The 23,840-nt window shown below is 39.3% G+C and overlaps 3 protein-coding genes across 3 annotated transcripts in view; 1 reads left to right on the top strand and 2 right to left on the bottom strand.

Annotated features, from left to right (window-relative positions):
- Positions 1 to 240: 240 nt before the first annotated feature.
- On the bottom strand, positions 241 to 5,889 carry LOC121904124. Its single transcript, XM_042421664.1, has 3 exons — positions 4,780 to 5,889; positions 4,238 to 4,363; positions 241 to 3,732 (listed from the first exon to the last, which is right to left on the bottom strand). Exons 1-3 carry the CDS (start codon positions 5,362 to 5,364, stop codon positions 3,514 to 3,516), a joined length of 930 nt encoding a protein of 309 aa, XP_042277598.1. The 5' UTR covers positions 5,365 to 5,889; the 3' UTR covers positions 241 to 3,513.
- On the top strand, positions 361 to 3,353 carry LOC121904121. Its single transcript, XM_042421661.1, has 2 exons — positions 361 to 1,594; positions 2,597 to 3,353. Exon 1 carries the CDS (start codon positions 361 to 363, stop codon positions 1,513 to 1,515), a length of 1,155 nt encoding a protein of 384 aa, XP_042277595.1. The 3' UTR covers positions 1,516 to 1,594; positions 2,597 to 3,353.
- A 6,212-nt stretch (positions 5,890 to 12,101) lies between the features above and the next one.
- Positions 12,102 to 23,840, bottom strand: part of niban2b (niban apoptosis regulator 2b) — a 46,349-nt gene continuing 34,610 nt past the window's right edge. Inside the window, exons 9-14 of the mRNA XM_042421566.1 lie at positions 20,351 to 20,538; positions 20,044 to 20,199; positions 17,310 to 17,423; positions 15,732 to 15,839; positions 15,504 to 15,615; positions 12,102 to 13,872 (exon numbers count right to left, since the gene is read on the bottom strand). Of these exons, the coding sequence (XP_042277500.1) occupies positions 13,058 to 13,872; positions 15,504 to 15,615; positions 15,732 to 15,839; positions 17,310 to 17,423; positions 20,044 to 20,199; positions 20,351 to 20,538 (1,493 nt within the window). The 3' untranslated portion in view covers positions 12,102 to 13,057. The remainder of the gene's footprint in view (positions 13,873 to 15,503; positions 15,616 to 15,731; positions 15,840 to 17,309; positions 17,424 to 20,043; positions 20,200 to 20,350; positions 20,539 to 23,840) is intronic.

Raw genomic sequence — 23,840 nt, 5'->3', positions numbered from 1 at the left:
GTGTTTGTTATTAGTGATGTTACAACCAATGTTGCCCACAACTTGCTTTTCATCCGCATCTTACTATCTGTTGACGTTACGTTAGCTGCTCATAGGAATGTAGCCAGTAGCATATAGGCTAACGGCTAACCTTAAGGCTAACTGCTAACATTAGTTTGAAACAGCACCATTTGACAGCACAACCAGTCTCTATTTCAGGTTCAGGTTCCCCCGGAGTGCCGCGGATCAGTAGGGTAAGTTTTTGTTTGTTTGTTTGTTTGTTTTCCTGCTTTGAATTCCCCATCATTACAGTAATTTTCAAATCCAGGCTATAAGTTAGTTAAAGTTTTGCAGTCTTATTTACGGAGCCCCTAAAGGGACATGGGGAATTTTTTTTTTTTAGATACGTTTCTCGTGCGCACGAGAAAATTTCTAATGCTCACGAGAAAATTTCTAGTGCGCCCGAGAACATTTCTAGTGCTCACGAGAAAATTTCTAGTGCGCCCGAGAAAATTTCTAGTGCGCCCGAGAACATTTCTAGTGCTCACGAGAACATTTCTAGTGCTCACGAGAAAATTTCTAGTGCTCACGAGAACATTTCTAGTGCTCACGAGAACATTTCTAGTGCGCACGAGATACTACTTTTTCGTGCGCACAAGAAAACATCTCGTGCTCACACGAGATGTTCTCGTGCTCACACGAAATGTTCTCGTGCGCACGAGAAAGCATTGGATGCGCGCGCATGTTTTGTGGGAGATCCACTGCATTTGGTTTGTGGTCTGTGTGAAAATGCCAGTTCAGGAGTTAATTCGGCTGTATTTCGAACTAGGACTTCATTGTAAGGACATTGCTGCTTTGCTTGCAAGTCGTCATCGCTATGTTGTGTCTGAAAGACATTTAAAACGAATTTTGAAAGCATGTAGTCTGTTTCGGCGCAAGGGATACACCCCTTTGGATCGTGTGGTTGATTTCATTCACCAACAGTTACAAACAAGTGGCCAGCTGTGTGGGTATAGGTGGATGTACACTAAATGCAAGGAGAATGGATTACACATCAAGAAAGAAGAGGTACGCTTAATTCTTAAAGAACTTGACCCAAGGGGTGTTGAACTCAGAGGAAGGAGGCGGCTCCATCGTCGAAACTATTTTGCAAAAGGGCCCAATTATATTTGGCACTTTGACTCTTATGACAAACTGAAACCATTTGGTATCTGTATAAACGGCTGTATTGACGGATTTTCCCGGAAAATGATCTGGATGAATGCATTTAAGACCAGCAGTGACCCAAAAATCATTGGAGGCTACTATATGGAGGCAGTCCAGAAATTCGGTGGTTGTCCAAGAATTGTCAGAGGCGACCGGGGCACTGAAAATGTTAAAGTCAGAGACTTTCAGCATTTTCTCCGTCGTAACATTCATGACGGCTCTGATATTGACAGCTACATCGAAGGGGCAAGCACAGCAAATCAGCGCAGAGAGTTGGTGGGGTTTCCTCAGAAAGGAATCAATGGAGTTCTACATCTCTCTGTTCACTGACCTGAAGGACCATGGTTTGTTCGGTGGGACATATTTGGACCGAGGTCTAATTCAGTTCTGCTTTATGAGTATCATTCAGGTAAGCTATAATGCATTGTTATATCTATTTTCATCCTAAATTGAGGCCCACAAATGTTCGTTTTTTCTTTTAACATCCTCCCATGAGCGGACACTGGTTGTGAATATTAGGACTCGTGTCTCATCATGTCCATCTGTCTTCTTAATCACTGTCATCGGTGTCCTACAATAGCCTATTAATTCATAATCAGTGTTGGGGGGTTAGGTAGGCCTAATTTAATTACAAAATAAACAAAATTGTAATCCGTTACATTACTGGAGAAAAATGTTTAGGCTTAGGCCTATTAATTTACAGTTACTTATGTAAAATTCATGATCAAGATTTTAGTTACATCTGAAAATTTTTAGCAAAAGCCTAAAGCTATTTTATTTTTGTTGCTTGGTGTATCTTCTTCTTGATCGCGTTTCTTCAAATAACTATAATCTGTCTTTACTTAACACTCGACTTCTAGATGTATTATGTTGAGCGTTACCGCTGTGAAACAATCATAAAATTGATCTGATGATTTCTGTCTTCATTCGACAACAGCACGGTGGTGAAGTTAGTTTTAGGTTGAACTTTTGACATCTGTTCGGATATTCATTGTGGGTTCAACAGTATTAAATATTCACCCTGAAACTCACTTCACCAGTGTCCTGTAGTCTAATCTCTCTCAGCGGGTAGAGCTGTCTCCATACAGACACAGACATACAGAAGAAGAGTTGTGACAACTTCACTCATTTAACTATCCGCATGAAATAACGTCTCATCATATAATAGTGATTTTTCCCCCAGTACAAGCATAGTGGGCAGCAAACACTGTTTTTATTAATTTATTTTTATTAATTTATTAAATTATTTATGCTGGTCCTTTTCCACTCAATTTCTCCTAACTTCATCAAAAACTTCAAGATTTAACATGATTTATTTCAAGTCATCTCATAACTTACTTAAGGAGCGCATGATGTGAATAACAAATTGCATATTAATTAACTTTTCTTTCTCTCTATACTGTTTTTCCAGGATGAATTGGACGAGACCATCCATGTGTGGGATTCACATGTCATCAGACCATCAAAGAATGACAGGGTGCCCAGTGGTCGCCCCCGAATCATGTACATGTTCCCAGAACTCTACACAACTTATGACTGCATTTCCCCAGTGGACAGAGCTGATGCACAGTTGTGTCAGAGTAATTGCACATTTCGACCAGCAGTGCCATGTGACACAGACATCTACAACATCTGCAGCATTCTGATGGCAGAGTCACAGCTGCATCTTCCAGCTGATGCTTATCAAGCATTGGATTTGTACCTGCATTTGAGGAATGCGATAACATCTGCTCTCTAATTTGAGATGGATTATTATTCAGATTATTCAGGGGTACAACATGTGCACACTGACTACACTGGAACAGTGCTATGCCACAGACATTAAGAACATTTGCAGCAATATTGAGGGGCAAAAAGGATTGATATGTCACTATATGCACACTGACTACAAAGAGAAACAACAAGGCAGGACATGAAAGAGGAACTGAATATTTATTTGAGAATATTATGCTCTTCGTAGTTAACTGTCAGTATATTTACCATATGAGGCTCAAAGAAAAACAGCCATTTGAAATGGTAATCTCAGTGTACTAACAAATTACAGAAAAATCATTTACAATAAGAAAATCAAAAATCAAAAAATGTCAACTGTTTCTGTTTTAATAAGAACAATAAATGAACAATGCTTCAAGGATTTAAATCTAAATAAATGTAAATCTGTAGAAACAGTTTTGCTTCAGACAAATGCCATAATAATATCAGTGTAGAAGAGGGATGTGCAAGATCCTTTGCATTCACTACACAATATCCATTGTAAAGCAGTCGCCAGACAAGACATTATCAAATTCTTTACGAAACTCAGGGTATGAGCTGTAGGTGTATGGTAACTCAAGAACTGCTCCACATGTGTGTGCTACAGGCCTGCAACTTAAACAACTGGTCTGCATCTTGATTTGGCACAGGCTTTAAACAGTCATCTTCAGATCCATGCCTTCTTGTTGACTGCTGAGTATGACTGCCAACATCATCAGAAGGTCGTGGATGCAGGACCTCTGTGTTACCCATCTCAGGAGTTGCTGATCTTGATTGGCTGATTGTCTCTCCTCTCTATTGATAATTAAATATAAAAAACAACAAAACAAACAAATGTATTATTATTAATGTGTAATTATTATATTATCTATGTTTTTGAATCATCTGATCCAAGCTGTTATGTGTATTGATGTGATTATAACACCCTGCACCTGAGTACATTTTTTGGTGTATGCATTTTGACTTAATGTAGCATTAAACTCAAAACCGTTTGCAGACTCCCATCTTAACTGCAGTTAAAATTTAAGATGGATTTACAACTTACAACAAAATTGTGGTCTCTTAAAGGCCATTTCTGTGTCCTCATAGACTTCACCTGTGATTTATTATAAACATAGCTGCTGTGTCATGCAGATGTAACTCAAATGCCACTACAGGAAACTATAACTTTTGATTAATCAATTTTTGTTTGAATTTTAAAGAATACTGAACATTTTGGTACAAAAAAATCTTCAGACAATAAAAGTTCTGTACTGTATAGCACAGCCTGGATCCATAAAAATGCAATACTAGGGCTTACTTTTTCATTGTTTTTCTGCATTGAGCCACTGGGAGCTAGATCTAAATCAGAGGAGCTCTCTGGATGATCCACTTGATGACGTCTGCTGGTCTTGTTCCTCAAGGATCGTGTCTTCATTGTCCTAGCCTATAAAAAAGTCAGCAAATCAGCAAATTATGGGCTTATACAGACTTGACATAGAGTTAAGACAATAGATTTATCCTAAAAAATAAATGACATCTGTGAATGTACAGGTCACATTGAATAAGAGCACAGGTAGGAAAGCTAAGGTGAAACTTATTAAATTGGCTACTCTTTGAGAACAATAAATATGTATCAAATGCATATCTTTTTACAACATACATCATACTCAGCATATGAGACAGGTGTGGTATACAACCACACCAACCATAAAGGAAGTCATTAATTCTACGTATAGTGCAGCATTTTCACCCACAATCTGCGCCGTTTAAAACCATAGCAATAAACAACCAATCAATATAAATTAAATATCTACAGTAGCCTATGTATTGATACCACAAATGTGGCAGAAGATAAATTACCTTCATTGGCCTCTTATGTGTTGGCTCGAAGTCTGATGATTCATCTGAGAGGAGTTTAATGTCTTTAGCCTTGGTTGTTGCGTAGATGCACAGCATTCGTAGTTTAGTCTGTTCATACAGCTGGCCCACCGTGACTTCATGGGGCACAGAATTGTGACTGTAATCACAAATGTCAAACTCGAAGTCTTCCAATGGTCCTTTGGATGAATGCCCATTTGGAAAAAACAAGCCTTTGCCTGTCTCCACCAGTTCACCCATAGTCACTGATTTCTGGACCGACAGATTCCGTGTTCCTCCTCCTTTTCTCGTTCTGACCTGGTGATAAGTTCCGCTCTCAAAGTGGAGCCATCCCATATCAACCCGCCGGGTGACTTTGGCTGCATTTTTATTGCCAATACCGGGGCCTTGTGTGTCACTGTTAGCAGGAGTTCTTAATCTGTCTCTTAATTTCTGCATGAGAGCGGACTTCACTGTCTCTACTCCTCCCGACTCTTCGTTTGTCACAGTTCTTTGACGACAAAATGCTCTGAGTGCAAGTCGGTCCCCATATCTTACGATATACTGGCTTAACTCCTCATCTGTCATAACACCTATGACGTTGATGTCGATCTGTAAAATGCAAGGCAAACGTTTGCAAAATTACACTGCCTCCAGAAAGCTAGCAACATTAAATGTAGGCTATTGCTTACTTTATGTGAAAGTTAACAATTATCCTCACCTTGTCATCTTTTAGTTGGTTGATGACACTATCAGGTATATTCCGCATTTTCAGGAACGACAATAAATCTACTTCTGCTGCCATCCTTTGTGCTTGTCTTGGAGGCTTAATCACAGCAAGAACAACTCCTACTGTTGATTATGTTGATCTCATGCTCACGAGATGTTTTCTTGTGCGCACGAAAAAGTAGTATCTCGTGCGCACAAGAAATTTTCTCGTGCGCACTAGAAATGTTCTCGTGAGCACTAGAAATGTTCTAGTGAGCACTAGAAATTTTCTCGTGAGCACTTGAAATGTTCTAGTGAGCACTAGAAATTTTCTCGTGAGCACTTGAAATTTTCTCGTGCGCACAAGAAACATATCTAAAAAAAATTTTATGTCCCTTTAGGGGCTCCGTACTTATTGGATAAGTAACGTAAAGAAGTTAAAAATTTCATCTTAAGTTAACTGTAATTCATTGTCTGATCGCTGTGTAATAAGTTGTGTAATGCGCTGCTATATGTATTACCATTGAAAAGCATATTGTATTTGGTTGTTCATTTAGTTGTTGTGACTAGCTAAGAGAGAGGTTCACTCACCTCTGTACTTGTAACGTTAGTCGCTTTGTTTGTGGTGTTGTGTTGAATTGCTCTGGCACAGACTGAACAAAAATTGAACTTCATAGCCACTGGTTTCACAGCAGTAACCTGCGTGTGGCGATTCTGATGTGAACACGGTGTAAATGCATTATGTTACTCATAAACTTACAGTGCATGACATTTTAAGCTTAAGTACAGTTGATCAGTGTGCAATACTGAGCATTTTGAAATTTGAATTGAGTTTGTACTGTATACAGGTGCTGAGTTATAAATGCAATGAGACTGAATGGGCTTATAGCAACTGGTCACTTAACAGTACAATATTTATGGCCAAAACCGGTGAGTGTGACGGGGTGGTAAGTCAAACTGAGGAACACACACAAATCATAAAATTTTTACAAAAAATAATGTTTTTATTTTGAATAAATATATTTTATGTAGTGACACACATATACTCCTGAAAACAATAAAGGTTTGATAAAAATATAACATTTATTTGGTGATATTTTAGATGTAAATGTCATGTTGGTCAATCCAGACATGTGAAAATGGCCCTGTACTAATAAAAACTTATCAAGAAATAGTATGTTACTCTTTAAGAATAGCATTTTCTCATATATCAATTGAATTACTAGCTTTAAGCTTTGGAAACACATTTTGGCACATGTTTTGTGCCTTATGCACCTCATCAAACATTGCAGACGCAAATGGCACCCGTTTGGTAGAATGACTCGTATAATGTGCATGCCAACTAAGCATAATGTACATACATTTCTATCGCTTAAATTTAATAATTAATTTAATAAATTTAACAATATAACCATGCTATTTTTATTTCCACAACACATTCCTGCAAATATTTCAAAATAAAAGCCTTAAACATCAGTCATGGACAAAAACACAGTGCAGAAAAGACTGACTGCAAAACTCATTGCAGTTGAGAGGTCTTTGAAAAAAGACAAAGCTAAAGAAGAGCAGGCCAAAAATGATGAACTGGCCCAGAAGAAAGAGGGTGACACTTTGTTTAGGGTGCAGGTTCTTCTAAAAGAAAAAAATAAGTTTAAAAAACAGGTTGAAGGGTTGGCTCACTGCGTAAAAGAGCTCGAGGGGCAGAAGAGGGCTGCAGATAAAATAATTAATGAACAGAGAGAGCTGTTAAAAAGGATTGACAAAGAAAACAAACAGTTACACGATGACAATGCTTCATTAAAAGAACAAGTAACACACGGCATCAACGTTGAAAAAGTAATGCGCCGTGAGAAAGAAGCATTTCAGAATGAACAAAAAAAAAGAGAGAAGTCGTTAGAAAACGTTCGAAGATACAAAAAGAAAATTGATGATGGTAAGCTAGAAATACATAAAAGAGACAAACAAATTAAAGTAATAACATATGAGAAAGAAAAACTTTTTCAGAAAAATGTGGAACTCCAAGAAAGGATATGCTGTCTAGAGGATGACAAATCTTCCTTAGCAGCGAAAAATGGTACAGCTAGAGGAAAAGGTAGAAAAACAGTACAACAGCATTGAATATGTCAAAATGAAGCTGAACAAGGTCAACAATAAAAAAACTCAACTTGAAGATAAGTGCGACAAAGACACTCGGATCATAAAGAACAGAGAAGACGAGGTGACCAATAGTAGACTTTTGGTTCATGAGTCAGAGAAGAAGATGAGGCAGCAAAAAGTGCAGACCGAAGCTGCCGTGGGTGAGATTATGCTGCTACAGAAAAACTTGGACAAGGTTAATTTGGAAATAGAAGACAAGAACAAAACAATTAAAAAGCTAACTGATGGAATCAGAAGCCGGGGTACTGAGCTTAACAGGAAGAACCAAGAGCTGGAAACTGTTCAGAGAAGTGAGAAATGTTTGCAGAACAGGGTGATAGTCATGGAGAAGCAACTGACAGAAATAAAGCAAACACATGAAGAATTAGTAGTTTCAGCTGATAGGGAACAGAGCCGGCTGAGGAAAGAATTGGACCATGTGACTGAAGAAAGGGACATATTTATAAAAAAGTCAACTTACAGCGATAACATGGTATTGCAGCAGCAGCTGAAGATGGACCAACAGAAACATGCAGAGGAGACGCTAAAACAAGAGCTCAAAGACTGTGAAATAAAATTCAACCAGTACCAGGCAGAGCTTGATCACTTGAATCTTGAGTTATCGTTCAGTAGACATAATGAGCTGACACTTATGAGGAAGGTCGCAAGTTTGCAGTTAAAGAATCCGCAAGACAATAATGTTAGTGACATTATGCGCCTTCAGCAGCTCCATGACTACAACTCCCAGTTGATGAAGAATCTTGAGCGCATGTCGGCTAAGTTGGCGGAAAAAGACAAGGAGATTGCCAATTTGAAGAGCATGTTGGCTCGGCGGCCAGATGATGCAACCCAGAAGTTCCAAGAGAGTCAGAGGGCGATCAGAGAGCTTAAAGATAAGTTAAAGGCATCGACGGCAGAAGCCTGGGTATTCATGGATAAGTACTCTACTGTGACAGAGGAGAACAATAGGCTGAAAGGTGAGTTAAAGGAATTGTATATTAGAGACAAATCAAGTAACAAACCTTTGCCTCCTATTTCCAAAAAGTCCCAGCTCCACTCTGAGAAGAAGCCAGAGGATGGATCGAAGATCACCCCCCATCCTCCCATTAAGGTCTACGGAACACAAGTGAGGCCACAACCACCACCACCCCGTAAGTAAGGCTGGGTTTCAATGTGGTTGGCACTGTTGCCAACAGTGTGTAGTAGTGTGCATACAGGATGGGCCAAATGCAGAGGATCAGTTTCCCCATGGGGATCAAAGTACTGTAAAAAATCTTATCATCATATCTGAGAGTCGCAGCACAGAGTAGCGGAGTGAAACAGGCCAGGTGCTCTCTATGTTTAAAAGTAGGCTTAAAACTTTCCTTTTTGATAAAGCTTATAGTTAGGGCCGACCAAGCTCGCCTTGGATCAGCCCTTAGTTATGCTGCTATAGGCCTAGACTGCTGGGGGACTTCCCATGATGCACTGAGCTCCTCTCTCCTCCTCCTCCTCTTCTCCATCTGTATGCATTCATGTAACATCAATGCATATCAATAACTTTGCTTCTTCCCTGGAATTTTTTTGTGCTTTCTCATCTCACAGGAAACCCTGGGTTCTGGGCCGAGCCTTCGCGGTCCTTCACAGTCCTGATGGCATCCTTCCCTGGCTATTGCTGCTTATACTTATTGTTATTGTTATGATTGTTGTTCTTCTGTCCCCCCTCCCCCTTTCCCTCTCTCTTTCTCTCTCTCAACCCAACCGGTCAAAGCAGATGGCCGCCCACCAAGAGCCGGGTTCTGCTTGAGGTTTCTACACGAGTGCCACAAATATGTACAAAGTAAATTAAACAGATATAAAAGGATGGAAACTAACAAGGACTTTTTAGTGGCTTAACCGACAAATAACATTATGTGAAGACCAGGTCATGTGCTGCCACTCAGGATAAAAACCATACACACGAACTATGTCTGTATTTCCAAAAGAACAACAGTATGTGTATTAGGGATGTGCCGAGAGCCCAGTATTGTATTTGTATCTGTATTTGTTGAGGCAGCAAAATTATTTGTATTTCTACTGTTTCTATTTTGTATTTGAATAAAAGTGCAAAGAGGCCTAAAAATTCTGTTTTTGTTTTATTACGCTTTTAATTTTAGAAAATTAAATGAAAAACAGAAAAAAAAATCCTGTTATCAAACAAGTTGAACACAGCTTTGGACATGCGGCCCAGATCACCTCTGAATGTGGTCTAAGTGATTGGATCTCAATGTGTCTAAGGTGCATTTGCTGCCAAAATACAGGATTTAAGTAATAACAGCGCACCAATACAAATCCAAGCACTGATTTGGCTTTTTTTTTTATTTTTTAAAAAAAGATGCATATTAGCGTTAAATAACTTCAGTTAACTCTTATAACGTTAGAATAGGCTAGCCTCTGGTAAGTTACTATCTGGAAAACCGTGTGGCAGTTGGCAGATGTTAACTTAGCTGTGTTAGCGTTAGTTAGCCAAATTAGCTAACTTAACGTTAACGGCTGGTTTGTCATCTCTTATGTTACTGTTAATTTAATGCTAATTCTAAATTGAACAAAGTTATTTATGGCGTTACCTGTTGAACATATGCATTGTCAGGCTGTATCAGCTGTGAAAGAAGTTGGTCGAGTTGAGTTGACATATTAACACTTGGTCGGATAGCCTCGGGGCGCTAGCTCAATCGGATCAATTAGTGCTTCAACTGCTAGCATAGCACGTGCATGGGCAGAATGAATGTTACCGTGGAAACCACTGTCACCATAGATCATGATGTATAATAAGAGCTGAAACAGGCCTTCAAAGACCCAGCCATAATCACCGCCCTAAATTTAGTCATGAGTGGCTCCCAAAACTCCCAGGTTACCAATATTTATTTTCAATATAAAATAAATCACTAAATCATGAAAAATGTGTCGACAATGGTATTGTATTGGTTAAACAACTTGTTAATGCTGATGGGCAGATATTAACATATAATGAATTTCTCTCTGAATTCAGGTTACCAATTACACCAAAAGAGTATGCAGTGGTTTTTGATGCTTTGCCAAGGGCTGTGCTGCAGCTCCTCAGAGGTTCAGTAATTGAAGCAACAACGATCAATCCATTCAGTAGTGGTATATTCCTTGGAGAAGTTGACATTACTGAGACTAAATGTCCCAATAAATACATCAGGAATTACATACAAGCGGTAACTCTGCCCCTAGGAAGATTCTTTTGGGCTGCACTTTATTACTACCAAGTAGCCAAATTTTCTGCCAATTAATTTTTCCATAAAGTTAAAAAGGTTTCCTTTAAAATTATGCGGCCAATATATTGAGCAAAAAAAGTTAGAGAGATTTAGAATTAATAATTAATAATCTTGCAATTTTTGTGGACTAATAGAAGAGACAATGTTATTTGTTTTATCATTGTATATACCAGAATATTTTGGGTGGATGTTCAGCATTACATAAGAAGGAAAACGGGGCAAACAATCCAATTTCAGGATAAAGACATTTTTAATTGTTTTGAAGATAATGACAAGGAAAAAGGTATTTTCTTTGTAGTTAATTTTATTACTGGGAAAATTCCACATTCACAAGAAGAGATGGACAGACTCAAAACCAAATTTTGGATATTTTTAATCAATAATTGCATCAATATGGCACTACGATAAGAGGATTTAAGAATAAGAAGGCAATGAAAACTAATTCCGTTTTTGATAAATTTCATATGGACTGATAATACATTATAGTGAATATGCATTACTTTTTAATATTTTTCTTTTTCTTTTGTATTTTTCTCATAACGCTGTATATGTACCCCTGGACAGTTTTGTTTATACATATTGTTCACGTGTTCTCTAAAATAAGGAATTAAAAAATAAAATAAAATACATGAAGAGAACTGGATACAGGAGGAGTATCGGGCTTTGAACACGGATGTATTAGCCAATTTGACATAGCGGCCAAACCGTGTAATTACGATGTCATGTGATGCTATTGGGCCAAAAAGACATTTTCTCATAGATTTACATTGTGAAAGAGACGCCTATAAATCAGCGGATACATTTTTTGAGCGTCACAACCTCGTGAAATGACTTGTTTCACTATCAGAATTGAATCGTTTTATCCCCACTCAAGTTAGCCAGAGGGCTAAACCAAAAGTTAGCCGTCCCGGCCGGCGGAAGTGTCTAGTGAGCATCCTCCATGGGTGCATGCGGCCCATAGAGCGTGCTCACTGGAGCCCAGGATTTGTTGCCATGACAACAGTTCCAGATTAATTTTAAGCAGCGTCGAAGAACCAAAAAAATACAGACTCATAACCCGGTTGTCCACGTATGAAAAACTGGGCCCTGGTTGGCTCACAGTTGGCTCACACAAACTGAGTGATGTGTGCATGCGTGTGTGTGAGTGTGAATGTGGGCAAAATGGCATTTGTCATACACATAATCTCTCGAATCGTAACAACACAGACCATGAAGACAAACTGATAATATTTAATCGATAATGATTTATTATCAATAGCAGTAATTTGTAGAATACATCTAAAACTACATTAGTCAAAAAAGAGACGGGGGGTGCAAGATAATAAATAAAATAGGGGGTGGAGAGATCAGCTAAAGCATTGATGAAATGATATAAAATTATGTAAAATTACAGTTTGGTAGTTCACCGGCCCACAGAAGCATTTATACAAAATATACACAAGCTTTCTTTGTTACGGGATAAACTCATAAAATAATGTTATTCCCACCAACACAAAAGAAATTGTCAAGTCTGGAGACATCAGTGTGTACATAGAGACAATTTATGAATTATAAAATGTAAGTTTGGGATGGAAAAAAGAAAAAAAAAAAAATTTCCTTTGAGATTTATCCACAATCTGGGATTACAAGGTCCAATAACTATTACGTATTCAGGAATTTTTTTGTCACACTTGCTTTGAGATGCTCATCATGTTACTGAGTTTCCAATGTCACAAACTGTATTTACACCAACAAATGTCATACAAAAAAACTCAAATTGCAGAGGATTAATGAAGGCCACACAGTAGTTAAGCAAGAAGAGCCAAATTAATGTACACGTATCTCACCAAAGGCACCTCAACTGGAGTGTTCTTGCAACTTGTCACATATTTATACACACCATTACGGACTCAAGGTCGTCCACTGTGCTCACATATATACCAAGTGAAGAGAAAATAAAGTGTGGACTTGAAAGCTCAGACTTTGCAGTTGTAAAGTTGTGAAAATGGCACGTTTCAAAAATAAAAATGACGACAGCACCGGAGCCCTGCTCGGTGAAAATAAGCTGCTGATGCCTGAAACTGGTTGGAAACTGAAAACTTGTGTGGTTAAAACAGCACTGAAGTGTTTTTCCATCCTTGTCTGAAAAACATGGCAGGATACAGTTTAAGTCAAACATCATTTCATCACTGGTCTCTGGTCTAGGAGTCACTGGTTTTGGTTTCAGCTTGTGGGGCTGTGGCAACACTCTTCTCCACTTCTGCCTCTGCTGGCCGCAGGGTCTCTTTGCTAGAGGCCACCTCAACCTCCTCCTCCGCCCCGTCACTGGTGGGAGACTGGAAGCCACTGTCGTCATAAGGAGGCGGAGGGAATTCAGCTGTGGCCTCTGGGGGAATTTCCTCAGGAGGAGGTGGCATTGGCAGCGCCTCCTCTGACACCTCCTGATTGGTGGGTGGTTGTTGCTCCACTGCCGGCTGGCTGTCATCGCACTGACTCTTCTCCTCTGCAGCTGTGTCTGATTCACCCTTCAGCTGGACTACTTCTTTGTCCTGCTCCTCTGGTTTGGCCTCCTCTTCCTTCAAGACCAAACCATTTGATAGGTCTGGAGGATTCTCTGTGGCTTTGGGACTTGCAGATCTATTCTGGTCAGGAGACAAGTTCTCCTCCTCCTCCTCCTCCTCCTCCTCCTCCTCCTCGCCGCCCTCCTCTGGGATGTTGTCAATACCAGGCACCTCCATGCACGACTCACTGGGCAGGACCGGGGAGCCTTCCACCTGGATCATGGACACGACCTGCTTCATCCTCCTCCTCTTCTGGGACTCCCCATCTTCACCCTGGCTGTCACCCTCAGCGTCTTCCTCTGCTCTTTCTGCCTCCTCCTGGGCTCCTCTGTACTCCCCAGCCCAGTCGATGGAAGGGTTTTCTCCCAGCAGGTGCAGGCTGGGGTCGCTGTTGCTGAGGACGATGCTGTCCCTGTACAGGTTATGTCTCCTCTGGACTGCCGCCTCCTTCACAGCTACAGACGGACAGAAGAGGTTTGGTTAAAATGTGCTTCAAGAGACATTCAATGTAGAAAAAAAATAAGGAGGACCAAACTTAAAAGGCAGGAAGTATTTCCCTTCAGTTTTAGGCCTAGTGGTAATCTTAAGGACCTAAATTAACAACATGAAAGCTTTGTAGTGTACAACTATGACTAATGATTTGTATCTTTATATGTGATTGTCCTGAAACCAATGGAAGGATTTTTGACACTTAATTTTAACCCACCCTATTTAGCATTTGTAAGCACTAATACAAACAATTAATACATGGTTTACAGCATAACACACTATAGTGTAGTTGGAAACAGATGTAAGGATATATTTATTAATATCTTTGTTAACCACTATTTTATAACAGGTGTATGAGTAGTTAATGAGTGATTGATAACATTTTATACAATACATAATCAGAGAGAGCTGTGTAATGTACAGTATATTTAGAAGCAGGGTATGTTCCAAGAAACAAGTTCACTCTTTGTTGAGTAAAAGCTGGAAAACGAGCAAAACTGGAGCACTGGAACATGGACTCATGTAAAAAGACCTGTTCTTTCATTCAAACAGCATTAATTAGGAGGAGTTATAGTGGTTAACATTAATAAATGCTTAAAATGTCCTTAAATCTGTTTACAACTACTCTATAGAGTGACATGATGTGTTCTACACCATTAAATAATTGTTAAATTGTCAATAAAATAAAGTGTTCCTAATTCATCAGTTCGTAAACTGACTATTAAAAGATTAAAGGACAACAATTTGGTCATTGATTGATCATTAATCAAATTCTCAGATTCCAGCTTCTTAAATATGAAGAAACTGAATTTGTTTGTGTTTTAAAGTGTACACCAGCTGGGGCTTTCTGGTCATGGTGACGGACGTTTTTCACTATTTTCTCACATTTTAAAAACTAAACATTTGATTACAAAATCAAATTGGCAGATTCATCAAAAATGAAAATATGTATTGGTTTAATTAGTTGTATAGTTTATCCTTTTGATTTGAGAACAAATGCACAGCATCAGAAAATGTTTGTTTTCATTGGAACAAAAAAGCAGAAGGAAACACTTTTAATGAAAGGTTTTCTTTAATTTAGTCATATGTCAAGATATTACTGCTTACTCTGAAACATCTGGAGCTGCAATTAATAAAAATAATCTCAAATACCTCAGTGATTTGGTAGATTTGATCATTTTTAAGAAAGCGTGTTTTGGAAAACAATGAAACGTGTCTTATATAAATATGGAAAAAATAACTCAATATGATTCCAGATTTATGTTTGATTTATGGTTAGCTACACTTATATTTGCTGTCGCTGAATGAAGTTTACGGGATTCTTAATGTATTGTTTGTTTAGGACTGCAGCTTTTTGATATGTAAATTGTCTATGATATGGGTCAATGTCTATGTTAGCAAAACATTTTAGTCTTTTTATAAGGTTTTATTTAGATTTTTGTCTGAGATTCAAACAAACAAAAAAGATAGTTAAAGATTTTCTATCATGTAATGGAAAATCCACCCAGGAGCTCAGTTAAACAGCATCCTGGTCCAGAGTCTGATGCCCTGTGTGAGTGTAGAAGCAGACGGGATGAAACACGCTGTGGAGACTCACCCATCATGATGTCCTTCATGACCGAGTGCAGCACCACCTCCTCAAAGATGTTCTCCACCAGGATGAAACGGGAAAAGTCCTCAAAGATCAGCTCCTGGAAGCGTGGCAGCTCCTGGTCAAAACATCAGAATTCAGCTTTTTCTAAACTCCCTCACTGATGTCACAGAGTCAGTCAGTGTTTCAAAAATTAACATGATACCACAAGATGAAGACCGCACGGACACTCACCGAGGCACAGGAAGGGCTGAGCTGCTTCAGCATGTAAGGGATGAATATCTGGAGGAGAGCCTCGCGGAAGAAACGCTTTCTCACTGTGCTGCTGTCATAGTCAAATTTCTGAACAAAAAAAGAGGAAGAAAAAAAAAGACAGAAAAATAATTATTGCCACCATAAGAGTTGTGTCATCAACACAGGAGAAAAATGTTTGTAAGTAGTGCTGCTGACAGGGTTGATGAAGCATTTTTTGGGATTTTCTCTCCCTTCATTTCCTGTCACCTCTCGACTTTATGGTATCAAATGAAGGCAAAATGCACCAAAACTCCTTCAAACAAAATGAAAGAAACCAAGACAATTTCTGTGTGTGGACATTTCTACAGCAAATACTGGCACCAAAATTCAGTTAAAAGCACAATCTGTGGTCTAAATGTCTTTTTAAAAAAGGCAGTCCTGTGACAGTAAATTGATTTATTCAGTTTTTTTTTGTTTTTTTTAGGAAAAATTGAATCCAAACAATTGATCAACAGATGATGACACATGCTACAGGTGACAGCCATGTGACTCAGTTGACAGCTCCTGAAAAAGCTAGTAAGTGGACCTTGTGTTGAGGTTGTTTTGTGAAGTTAAGAATCGCACCTTTAAAGATCCCGCTGTAGAAATAGTATCAAATAATACCCAACACTTGTTAACAGCTGGTGGATCTGTGATTTTAGCAGCAGCTAAGTGTTGTCAGCTGACTGAAACTGTAGGTACTGTAGCTCTTGTGGCGATAAAGGAGTGTGTGTACTTTAGGAGGAGTAGGGCAGTCTGTTGAGTTACAAGTGTGTGCAAGTGTAGAGGAGCAGTAGGGCTGAGTGATTGAAGTTTAAAAAGAACTGAGAGGGTAGAGAAATAAAAAAATATGGTTTACTAAATAGAAATATTGAGTGTATTTGGACAAATTGTATGAATAACACATTTAAAACTAAATTAAAATTAAAATTAAAAGTGGGTCACATCCTCTGTGTCTCTTTGTTGTCCTCTTTTTTCCACTTTTCCTTTACTGATAGTATCATTCATTCTAGTGAGGCGGGGGTTTCCCTTCCTCAGACCCAGAGGGAGGGAGTTTTTTTTGTTTTTTTCTGCTGTCTATCTGTTTTGAGAGCATTCACAAACACCTGAGGGTTAAAGATGCTGCTTTTACATCAAACATTCAGCAGTTGAAACTAACTTTTTAGACTTCTATGGACTACTTAGTGTTGGTTTGAGTTTTAGTTGAACTTTGGATGGAATTACTTGAAATACACATTGCTCTGTGCAATGATCTTTGCTTTCATCCCGATGCTCTGCGGTCACAGTTACCCTTTCCCTGTATGAAGTCTTTGTCTGCCTCACGTAAAGAGCCGATTAGAAACCTGATTATGTGTATACATGACAGAGTAATTGGTGTTCTCCAGGGGAAATCAGGTTTCTCTACATCCCCCCTCCCCCTCCAAATACAGAAGCCAAGTTTCCCTTTTACATGACATTTAAGAAATCAGCTCACTGGAGAAAGCAGACTGTAAATCTGTTGCAGTAAATGCAATGAGTGTCCCTGTGTGTGTGCTTTACCTTAATGACTCTGTCCTGGCAGCGCTGGATGGTCTTACACAGCTCCTCTGTACCCTGAGACTCTAAACTCTGGTGAAGAATCTGCTCAAAGGTATACACTGCATCATCCATTTGCTGCAGAGAGAGAGAGAGAGAAAAAGAGAGAATTCATACTGACTCTTCATTTATTGTTCTCCTGAACAACTGAACCACCATTAGAGGGTGCTCACTCCCTACAGTTCTACTGCTCCTGTAGCTGAACCTCATACAATCCCTTCACTTCTGAGAGGCTACAGGGTCACTGCCTGTCAGGTCTTGAAATGGAAATAAATTAAATGATCTCACACCACTGGACATTTCAAAACATGTCTGCTTTAATATTGAAGACACTTAAATGCATGTTAAAACAATCTCTTTTCCAACAGTATCGACTGGAGTTTGTTTATACGTCGGTATCATCAAACCAGGCGGCAGGGAGCATCTATTCAGTTCAAACAAGGACAGCAAATGAACTCAAATGACTCCACAGAGCTTTTGTAGCATCATCTACAGTAAGTGTTGAATAATTCACTTATAACTAAATGACTTCCCTGTGGCAACAACTCAAATATTGACCTCATTATCTCATGGTACTGATCCCCTCATTTCTCAACCTGCAGTGATCAGATACAGACTCTGTGATCCTGCTCCCAAGCCACAAATACAGAACATACATTCACATATTTTGTCTTCATGAATCTAAAAGGAATCCTAAGAGCCTGGTAGCAGTTATGAATATTTTGGAAAGTGCATAACTGTAAGCAGATTGTAAGCTTCCTCTTTCCCCTCTGGATGTCTCTTTTTTGGACAATTCAAACATTACAAATCACAACAAAACTGTATTGAGAATATTTAAAGGGGAACTCAACCAATTTTACACTCACAGATCAGTTTATTTGTTATGGTTTGCACGACTCAGCCTGTGAAAACTGCTCTTTAACGTCCTCTGTGGCTCTGCAGGGAGCTTTGTCAAGTCTGAGAAAATAATGACGATGTCACAGGTGTTTTCCAGGAAGGGAGGGGCTAATGAAAGACGATATTAAGGTGAATTATCGGAAGAGTCAAATCCAGCACTTTTGCTGCACCAGTTTCCACTATCCTAGGAATTATGTCCATTGGACAGTTCTGCTGTGTACGATGTAGGCGTTAAAATGTAACCTGCACAAGTGTTTTAATTTCCTAACTATAACCACAACTAAACTTTAGATTATTTGCCATAACCAGGATCATTCCATGCACACATATTGTAGAAAGTGAAAATCATAAAAACGTTGGCACTAGACATAAAAACATCCTGTCATTGAATGTAACTTGAGGATACATTACAATACATCAACAATATCCTCTGGCAATAGGGTTGTGATTTTGCCCATTCTTCTCTTTAATATGGCTTATGTGATTCCCCCCATTGTTCAAAAGTGCAATACTAAAATCACTGGAGTGACCCTTTACAGGCAGTGTCTCCTTGGTGCCATTAGTGTAGTTTAGGAAGTATTGAATTTCTGGGGCTGAATGCCTTGCTCTTGGATGAATGAACACACAGCACAAACTGCATGAAAACTGAAAACTATTTAATTTGCCTATTATATAGCTGTTTAGTTCTTGCTGGAGATTTGTTAGAATCCAAAACTCTATGGGACTCTATATATAACCTAGGAAATAATTAGTAAACCTTGTCTTGCTCGTGATATCCTGGGTGACAGGTGCAAAGACAGATGGGATATCCTCAGCTACATGTGGAGGCAGTGCTCAGTCCAGGCCCTGGAGGCTTTTGGTGTCACGGGAGAATTCTACCTTGTTTTTAAAAGGATGTTAATGGCCTGGATGCATTATATTGGTTGCAGCAACCTCGTTTTGAAACTTATTGTGTGTTAGAGCCAATCAGGTAACACAGGACTGAACACAGGTTTAGCTTACAGTCAAAACTCTGCTTTACCTATTCTCTGCTATGCCCCATATCTCCTGATGTGGCCACAGCTCCCTGTGGGTGGTCACAGAATCAGCGCCTATGGCCTGAGAGCAGCTTCTAACTTCAACTCATACTCATTTGTAAAGTGTCACACACTTTATAAATGAAATGAGCCCCAGGGTGTTTTTGCTTGTTTTTAATTTCCTTCATTTATAGGCTTATGGCAAAGTCACCCAGGCATGCCATATATTGTTTTTTTTCCAGTTAGGATGTCCAGTAATGGCATAGTTTTGCATTTGAGTAGAACTATACATGCTGTAGGAGACTTTTTATGAAAAAAAACTTAAAATCTAAATTTTGTAAATGTTTTGTCTTTATGTGCAGAAATTGTCAATCAAGCTCAAAAACTCAAGTTAGAAGGAGCATCTTTTTTCCTCAATGTTAAACTGTCTTTGGTTCCATTAACTTTACAGTGTGTGTATGATGTCTGTGCATTCTGGTTTGACAGAGTTACGATTTTGAGATGAAAGAGTACTGATTTTGATAAAAATTCTTCGGGCACTAAGCATTAATCAACATTTCTGTACATGTGCCAGTGTTAGCCAGCTGGCTAATATTCAATTGTAGTCCTTTGGAAAGATGTTCTAAAACCAATGTCAGAATGTTGCAAAAATGTATATTTATTTTAAAGGAAATGGCAGAAACTCTCTTATTAACCATGGAGATTTTGCTGGATAGTCATTCAGCTTCTAGCAATTAAACCCAATCCTAAAAGCAAAGTGTAGTTAGTCAGTGTTAGAGCGTCACCTCTCTCATGAGGATCTGGGCCCTCTGGACGAACACTGAGGGGCTGGAGACATCAAACCTCTGCTGCAGACCCTCCAGAGTCAGCTGCTCTACCTTCTCATAGCAGCTCTGCATCTTCACCGGGTGGAATGCCAGCATGGAGATCTTCTCCATGTGCTGGGAGGAGGGAAAATTATTTTTACAAAAAGAGTCAGTTTCACAAACCAACCTGGACCAATAAAATGGTTTTGATGACTGGTTGATGATAATGGTTTGCTGATACCGGTTCAAGCATGTAATATAAGATCAACTCCCCCCCCTCACCTACCTGTGCCACGGTCTCCTTAGTGCCCTCATTGAGCGTGTTCTTGCTCATGTCCACCAGCTCCCTGAAGAAGACATCGCGGACCTCAGAGAAGCCTCGGCTGGTCGGCTCCATCAGGGCGTCCAGGATGGAGCTGATGTAGGGCTGGATGCTCACTTTCAGCAGCTTCTCAGCCTTGGGGAGGACCACCGCTGTGGGGAGAGATGGGGGTTAACATGTATGTAGGGTCGTAGTTCCAGACACACCTCCACTTCATCTTTCAGTCAGGCATTATGGGTGTTAACTGGCATCAACACTACATACAGAGGAAACAAATGTCTGTTACGCAGGCAGGATTGGCAGCTTATTATATGAGTATTCATCCATCTCTTGATTGGACAACACAGGATCATTTTTCTCATTTATGTTTCTGGAATTTTCTGCTTTTTCTTTCTTTGCAACTAAGGGTACTTTAACTCCTAACCTGTCTGGTTCAAACAAACTCTGGTGCGTTTGGGCTGCTGTGAAAGCTGTTAAGTAAGCTCTGGACTGAACAACCGGACCGAAAACGTCTGCAAAGGAGTCCACTTCCAATCAGTGCAGTTTCTGATGTCAAAGCAAAGCAGACCAACAGCAGGATTTCATGATAGAAGATATATCATTTTATCGTGAATTCAAAAAATAAACTACTGTTAAATCCATCTTCTGGTCTTGAACTGTCAAGGAAACAATATGTATAAGGGGTGTATATATTTATGCAAATCATTTTGGAGCCATGGTAACGTGTGCAGTGCAGAAACGAGATACATGTGTTGAATAGATGTGTTGAGCTTGTGTCGTTCTGTTAAATTGGGAGTTCCTAATAAAAAGTAAGTGAAAAGTATTCCCCACACAGTAAATATACAATACATGAGATACAAACATAATATTACAGTAAAAGATTATATATTTATAAAATGCTCTCTCCACTAAACCTCACTAATAGTTTAAGCCTGTGACATCATCAGATTAATTGATGCAACTCAGAGAACAGCTGGCACACCGGCTATATATTAGCTTATGTTTCCTGACAGCTTTACTTACTCCTAATGATGCTTTCAAAGTCAAACTGAAAGCTGGAAAAAAAAACTGCCACCATGCCTCTTTTTTCGAGGAATTGTACTCTTTCATGTAGTAAATATCAGTGGATCTCCAGGTTACCGTGTTTTATTTGATGGCCCTTTGCTTTAATGTCACTTGTACATTATTCCAGGGCTGGAAAATAACCTGACCTTATCAATTTACATCATGGATCTCTTACTGGTCTAAATCTACTAACATTGGAAAACATTGGGCCCGATTCAAGAAGCACTCATATGAACAGATTCATTCTTACGTGGCACATACAAGCGAGTTAAGAAAGTTGTGTTTGTCAATTTTCTCGTGCTGAGGTACAAACAGAATTTACAAGTGGTGCAGACCTGTTGTAAGTGTCACGAATAGATCAGCTCTGCCTTTCTTCACAGGGGAGAAACACTTATTTGACTTAGAATTATAACATCTTAATCTGAATGAATTTCGAGTTTAAATATGACCAAAGTCAACTAAAATAAAATATATAACAAAACAAAATGAATGCAAAATTAATATTCTTCTCACCACATCATCATCATGGCTGTCAATTTACAGAGAGGGTTTTTAGATTCTATGATTTTCATTGTCATATTTTGGTCGCATTACCTTCTACGTGTAGTTTCTAGGAAACTTCTCTCATTCCGATAGCTGCCTCTGCGTCTCTCTGCAGCTCTCTGTCCAGTAACATCACCTACTGTAGACCGTAATATTCTCTCCTCTAATATCTCTGTGACTGTCACATGACTGCCTCATACACAGAGCGCTTTGCTGTAGAAAGACGTTTTTTAGCTTATAACTTCATGTCAAAGCATATCCTCTTTATTTCTGTCACAGTACAGCACCGCTCTATGTTGTTGTATTAATATTTTCTAATTGTTTCAGGTCCTCTACTACTGCACTCTTAAACTTAACTTGAAGCTCCGCAATATGAAATTCTTAATGAGCAGATCTCATGACCAAACCATGTAATTACAACATCATGTGATGCTATTGGTCCCAAAAAGACTTTTTCCTACAGACTTACATTATGAAAGTTTGAATCGCTTTATCCCCATTCAAGTTAGCCAGAGGGCTAAACCAGAAGTTAGCTGTCTCAGTTGGTGGAAGAACATGCTCTAAAGGTGCATTGGGCCCATAGAGCATGCACAGTATGTTTTCAGGGACTGGCTTTTTTGGCTTCATGCGCCACTAAGCAACTTTCATAGGAATGAACAGGGCTCCACCTCCAACACTGTACCCAGTTCTCTTTATACATCCCGCGAACGCACATTGGTGCCACACTCACTCACTCGGGTAGTTTTGGGTATGAAAAGTGAAGCCAATGTGGAAGTGCCTTAAACCTGCATTCTCTCTAATGGCCATCAGGGGGCGACTCCACTGGCTCCAAAAATAAGTCTGACTGTATAGAAGTCTATGGGAGAATGACCCTACCTCTCACTTGTGTTGTGAGAAGTAGGGTCGTTGTGACGGACAAGTTGCTACCACGGCGACAACATTGGTCAGGTAATATAAACATGGTATGACCCCAGATTCACAGAGAATGGGCATAACCTTATTACGTTGATCTGTCATTCGTACAGATCGCCCCCCACAGTTCAGCTTGCATGTGAACCGTGGATTAATTGCAAAATGTAATGTCTCATTTAAGACAAAGTAAACAAACTGCTGTAAGTACAAGTCATAGACAGACAGCGCGTCGCTACCAGGGATTTTGAAGAGCAACGACCAAACCAGCATCTAACGGGTCCGAAGTGACATCTGCAGGTACGTTTACATACAAGTTTTGATGATGTGGACACAGGCTGTTGTTTCATTCACAAGCATATTTAAAAGAGGAACGTATCATGCTTCATATTGCAATTTAATTTAACAATTGAGCTTTGAATATTTCACATATTTTAAGATATTATTTAAATATTGGACATCTTGAATGTTGTTTTCATTTAAAACCATGGGCAAAAGGTCCTTGCTGTAAATGTTTTACAGAATATATGGAAAGCAAGTCTCCTCCCCCCCTTTTTTTTTTTTTTGCTGATCTGAAATATGATCCAATCCGTGACTCAAATCCGTGATACAATCCGAACCGTGAGTTTTGTGATCCGTTGCACCCCTACAGTTAACCATAGTGCATCAAATGCACTGTGCTAACCAAGCTAGCAGCTAGTGTTAGGGTCAGCTCCAACCTCTCATCCAAACATTAGGGGTGCACGATTCAGGAAATCTCACAATTCGATTCGCGTTCTTGGGGTCACGATTCGATTCACAATCAATTTGTGATTCAAAACGATTCGCGATTCAAAATCAGTTCTCAATTCAATACGTTCATAGATTTGATTCTAGATTGATGTTTTGAGTTACTCTTTCCATTTGACTGCAGCAGACACTTTTATAGGTCTCAAAT

The sequence above is a fragment of the Thunnus maccoyii genome, chromosome 9 (assembly GCF_910596095.1).
Source record: "Thunnus maccoyii chromosome 9, fThuMac1.1, whole genome shotgun sequence".
NCBI lineage: Eukaryota > Metazoa > Chordata > Actinopteri > Scombriformes > Scombridae > Thunnus > Thunnus maccoyii.
This window is presented reverse-complemented; position numbering and strand designations above follow the sequence as displayed.